Source organism: Eurosta solidaginis, chromosome 1, assembly GCF_040869045.1.
Source record: "Eurosta solidaginis isolate ZX-2024a chromosome 1, ASM4086904v1, whole genome shotgun sequence".
Taxonomy (NCBI): domain Eukaryota; kingdom Metazoa; phylum Arthropoda; class Insecta; order Diptera; family Tephritidae; genus Eurosta; species Eurosta solidaginis.
The window spans coordinates 206,935,813-206,941,812 of record NC_090319.1 but is presented as its reverse complement, the minus strand read 5'-3'; the positions used below and the strand labels follow the sequence as shown (position 1 = coordinate 206,941,812).

General features: G+C 37.9%; 1 protein-coding gene across 1 annotated transcript in view; it reads right to left on the bottom strand.

Annotated features, from left to right (window-relative positions):
• Nucleotides 1–1,965: 1,965 nt before the first annotated feature.
• Nucleotides 1,966–6,000, bottom strand: part of LOC137239534 (acetylcholine receptor subunit alpha-like) — a 1,517,845-nt gene continuing 1,513,810 nt past the window's right edge. Inside the window, exons 8-9 of the mRNA XM_067764959.1 lie at nt 2,269–2,494; nt 1,966–2,210 (exon numbers count right to left, since the gene is read on the bottom strand). Coding sequence (XP_067621060.1) covers nt 2,013–2,210; nt 2,269–2,494 — 424 coding nt within the window. The 3' untranslated portion in view covers nt 1,966–2,012. The remainder of the gene's footprint in view (nt 2,211–2,268; nt 2,495–6,000) is intronic.

Here is a 6,000-nt window from a genome sequence, read left to right as displayed (position 1 = left end):
CACCGACAGCATTCGACTTTATTTTAGCTATACTCCTTATGACATCCGACTCGGAAACAGCTTTAAACTCGAATATATTACCAGAATAGCAGGCATTATCACGAGCGGCAGATACGCGGTGATGAGTACCGGTTAAAGGGCGGATAACGAACGCTTGGTTAAGCTGGTCAGGATCTAGAGTGGAGGCGTCAACATTCTCACTGCCACATACACACAGACATTTGAGTTACTCCATAGAACATTAGGAGGCAAGGAAGCATCAAGCTTGGCAGCGTAAAAATTTCGTTTCTAGCTTCTGATAATGGAAGCCGCACTGTTTCTGGCCGCTTTGAACAAGCCCAGGTAGCCTGGCTAGAGATTGCTTTAAATCTTGATAAGGCGCCGTTTCGCACTTTAATTGCTGCCAACACTCTATGAGTGAACCAAGGGGACACCGCGGATTTACTCTTACTGTAGCGAACAAGGACATCCTTATTAAAAATACTTAACATATTTTTATTTAAGGACTCGGGTTTATCATTAACGCTTGAAAAACACCTACAATCAGACCATTTCACAGAGCTAACATCAACAACCAATGATTCCACGTTAATGTTTCGATAGTCCTTAAATGAGAAAGTTCTTTCAAATTCACATTGTCCAAGATTAATGCCAAGTGCACACAATATTAGGTCTTGGTCAGATATGAACGAAAATTGGTCAAACGCCGTAACAGAGGAAAGATCAGAGACAATAAAAAAATCCAAAGACTTGGGGTACTTGTGTTATAATATCTTGTGGGAATAGACGTGTTAACTACAGAAAGACCACAAGCATATAAATAGTTCAACAAATTAGAGGTATAAGAGTCACGTACGAGAAGATTAACGTTAAAATCTCCGCACAAAATTATATTTGCGTAGTCAAAAATAAGCGGTAACAGGGAAATAACAACTGATCGAAGCTTATATCCTTTTTAGGGTTATATACACATGACAGGAGGGCTTTAGAAAATCTATCAGACAGTTCCACAAACATGTATTCTACGGCACAGTTGTCGGACTTGTATAAGACCTTGATACTAATATTTTTTCTGCAGTAAACATCTATTCCACCACCTTTCTTAGAGCCTCTGCTGTGGCGGATCAATTTGTAATTTTGCAACGAACAGTATAAATCATTCAAGCAATTTGAACACCAAGTCTCGGTTACACAAATTACATCTACCACCGAACACTCAAAGGCTTATCTGACGATATCTATCTTTTCTGGATTGATACTCCTAGCATTAAAATGAACAATATTAAAACCGTTATGATGCTTTCATAGAATGTTTACCATCGCCAACTATTCTCCCGAACACCATATGTACCGCTGTTAAGAGACATTAGACTTATTTCAAAATCTTAATCTTATTTCAAAAACAAAAACACTAAAAATTGCACCAAACTTCGAAGCACAATCAACTGAAAAGGGTGAAAAAAAATATATGGGCCATGTTTACAAATACTTGTTCAATTAAAACAAATTTAATAAAAAGATAAATAAAAGTTAAAATATATAGAATTTTTGAAATCGTCGCATATTACTCCGATCCCTGCAAAACACTCAGCTCAGTTACTTTAACAGCCTCAGAATCTTTTGAAGCTCTGATGAAAACAACACCTCTCAACGTGAACACCGATGCCAGTTTTCCAGCTCGTTCAAGCTTAATCGCCTGTAGTAGAAGTTTTCTACTATCTGCAGTTAAACTTTCAAATATAGAAAACTTTCTTTCCAGCCCGATAACATCCAGAGATAAGGCAGATTTAGTGCGTTGGCGATATTCACGGAAAGCTCTTAGTGTACGATTACGATCAAGAAGCGAAAGAAACTTAATTATGATGGCCCTCTTTTCACTTGACCGTGATATGCGAAAAATGTCGGGTATTTGTGGCGCCAGAAAATCGATGTGAAGACAAATGCGGCTAAACAAACTTTTGAGATAATATATGTATAAATTATAAAGAAGAGATATTTATTGCATAGTTTTATTAATAAGAAGGGCGACATCTCCCTGCTGAAATACCAGCAAAATCAATTTCTTTATCCTCAATAATTGGAATTCGGTCATCATATAATGTAGGAGCTTGAAGTATTATACCAGCTGTTCCAGCTAATACGGCTAGCGTGAATATCCACAGAAACAAGCGGTCTAGTACCATAGCAACATACTTCCAGTCTTCTTTGACCTTAAAAACTTAATGTTTTAGAATAAATCCAAGCATAAAACTTCGAGGCTAAAATTACCTTTGTTGAGTTTTCCAGCAACTTTGTGTGCTCAGCTATAAAACATACACAAAAACAGCTGCGATGGATCTTCGCTGGGCACTTTGCGTGTATAAATGCTGGAGGTTTAAGAGTTTGATCAGAAACATCATTGAATACTCTAACACCCGGTATATTATCAGACACATTTCCTGGTATAACAGAAGATCCATGAATTTGGCAACTTCCTCCGAATGGTCCGGTTCCGCTTTTATTAAAACCAAATAAAAAATGTAATAATTTGGTGGCCGTAGTGGAATAAAGTGTTATTGAATGTTGCATATTGAGCAAAAACTAAATAATATGTTATCCTGGTATCTCACATTGCCCAATCACGAATTAGTCACGTTCAAGTTTAGTATGTAGACTTGGGTAGTTTATAACAAATTATGTGGTTCATCTCAAAAAGTTTCGCCCTGAAGCAAACAACTGCTGAGTGATCTATTCAAATTTGATGAACAAAAGGACTTACATATTTTAACCATACTTATACTATGTTCAAACAGAAAAATAAATTGAGGAAATTTCGATTTGAACTGAGTGCTGTTCATACAACTCGATTTAGCTTACACAATAGTAATTTGATAGCTGGTTAGCTCATCTCTACAGCAAGAACATACCTTTGTTCAGACTGTCAAAATGTGCGTGTTGGTATTAGGCGAATGAAATGGAATGAAAACATAAAACTTTGAAATTTTTGTGTGTTGTAAGAAAATGTGATCAATGTTTTGGTTTAATTTTGAGTTTGCCATCTTCTTTTGACAATCCCTACTCCAGTGAAATGAAAGACATAAAATCAGCTGATGATATAAGCTAACCATATAGTTCAGCCATGCGCAACTGACGTTGAAATCTACTCAATAAACACACTTTAAAAGGTTGTATTTGCACTTTGAAACAATTTATTACGCACTTTTTTTTAAATTGGCAATTTATTATTACAATTTATTATATGATAAATTGCGTAATAAATTGCCCAAATAGTATAAATTGCCAATTTGGTGTGTGTTTGAACCTAGTATTAACCTTTAGACCGGTAAACAACTTTAGAAAAACGCAATATGTAAACTATGTGGGGACGAAGCCGCCGAGTAACCAAAACACATGGGTTATCGAAATTAGTGCTCAGTTTTTACCAAATTTATCCCTAGAACTAAGAAATATGTATAAAACGGGAAACAACGTTTGACAACCTTTAACAATTTTTAATATCTATCTCAAAAAGTGTCGCCCTGCAGCAAACAATTGCTGAGTGATGTACTCAAATTTGTTGGGCGTAATTTTGCAGAACTTTTTCTCTCCTTTTCAGGAACTCCAAAGCTTTTGAAAAGTTGCGCAGAACACAATTTTTTTTTATTTAAAATTTATTAAAACCTTCGATTTTTAGAAAAAGAGGAATATTGGGCTTAATTTTGCAGAACCATTTTCCGCATTTTCAGGAATTCCAGAAATTTGGGAAAGCACTCAGAATAAATTTTAAAATTTTTTTTTATATTAAAAGCCCGAACTTTAGGGTTTTTTGACATTCGGCCGTTTTTTCTTTATTTTTTCTGACAAATGAAAATTTTGTTTATAGTTTGAAAATTGTGTGCATAAAAACACAACCAAAATCAACTTTCTTCTGAAAAAAGTGAACCATCAGAGACCGAAATCATTTTCCCGTGTTATTTTCATCGTTTTTATTGTTAAAAATGCCGATATAACAACAAAAATTGTTAATATATCTCAGAGCACGGGGAAAAAGTGTTAATAAAATGTGACACTGTGACATCATTGCCATGAAACAAGTCCAATTTTCACATCCATCCTGCAACAGATGCCGCTGTGCTGTGAATGTCAATTGGCAAGAACCACAATAGAAGTAGGAATAATGAGGACAAACAAAAAACCGCTGTGATGGCCGAATGATTATAGCAGCGGGGTCTAAACGTGGTTGTTCGGCCGGGGTGCGTCTTCTCCTGAGTCGGTGGCGCACCGGGGTCGATCTCAGTGGGAATATGGCGTATGGAATAGCGAAAGAAAAAGATAAGACGAGATTTCTCGTTATAATTGGATATGCTTTAGTATGTAGAGCTAAGAAATATTAAGGTAACAATATTACCTGAACGTATTGCAAACAACGGTAGAGATCGCTGGCGGCAGATGTGAGCTGGTTTGCTGTTGTAATCCAAGAGCCCGGTTGTATCGAAGGCGACAACCGTTGACCCGCAAAATCCTCCGTTTGGGAGGGGAAAGGCACCCACACATCAACCCCGACATGCATATGCATGAGTGCTGACAATAGGCACCCATCCACGTGCATGTTCGTGCATATGGCGGTGATGGTATGGGTGGTTACAAATTAAATCGAGCATCGAAGTGCAGAGTTGCATTAGGGGGATCGCAATCAGATGCGGAAAAGATAGGCATCCTGCCTAAATATGCGGCCCCTTCCCCCCTTGAGATAAGCAACATCGTTCCCCCACCGATCTTCGACCGCCGGAAAAGAACGAGAACAAAAATTCTTTAAAACTAAATTTAAACTAGATCGCATATTTCGCCAACGTCGCGGATTAAAGCATGCTCCCTAAACTAGAAAGAAAATGATCGGTTATGAAAAAATACAAGTGAATATTTCTTGCCATTTATTAACAATCCTTAACTATATGAATTCCATACGCAATATAAGTAGAAGGTCGGTAGGGCTGGGCGAAGAGGCCGAGGTCTCCGCTCCAGACTGGCAAATTTTTGTTTTCTCATTTTGTTGGATGGAGAGGCCGAAGTCTCCGTTCCAGATTCGCAGTTTTTTGGTTGGACGAAAAGGCGGAGGTCTTCTTTCCAGAGTTGCAGTTTTTTTTTTTTGAGGTTTTCCTGGGCTGGAAGAAGAGGCCGATGTCTCCGTTCCAGCGTCTAACGTATCGTCTCGCTCTCGGGGCGACTGCTTTTTTTTGTTGGAGGAGTTGTGGTATCTTATTGAGGTGCCAGGGGCGAGAGGACTTGAGGTTGGTTGGGTGATGATTATTAGTGGTGTCGGAATGGACGTGGTTTCGAGCAGCTTATGTAGATGTAATACAATTGCGGTGTGTGGGAGGTTGGAAAGGACGTGATTCCAAGCCCCCTACCAAGATCATCGCGTATTTAAGGTAGTCAGTAGATATTTTATGATTGCGTGGATATACTCACATTTATCAATGTTTGGCGGTGCCTGTTATTTTATAAAAAATTATGTTAAAATAACTATATCAAGTGCCAGCGAAGCAGAATTTTCAGACTTGCTAAGCCCTTCACGACGGGTTCTATATGCATGTACCTTTATGCTAAATGTTACGTGCAACCATGTCGTATGTTTATTGGTCAGCTGATAGCTAGTGTGGTGAGTTTATGGCGTGAGAATATATATATATATGTAAAAACTAGGTTGACTAGAGCAGTATCACAACTAGGCCAGTAGAAAAAGTAGACTTTTTCAAATTGCGGGACTTATTCCTATCGGGAATGAAGCTTGCTGCAAAATATTTGTGATGTTTGTTGTTAAAGAATAACAAGTCCTCCCCGCCCCCCTCTTCTTAAAACAAAAGTGTACAATTTTTGTGTAACGGGTTTGTATGTTTTATTTTTTTTTAACTCCTTTGTTGTTTATGCATGTATGGACTGCAAAAGACGCCCATATGAGTAAAAAACGTCAGTACCGAATTTGCTGTTTTGCGGTTTTCGGTACTGCTTTTGTGTATTTAG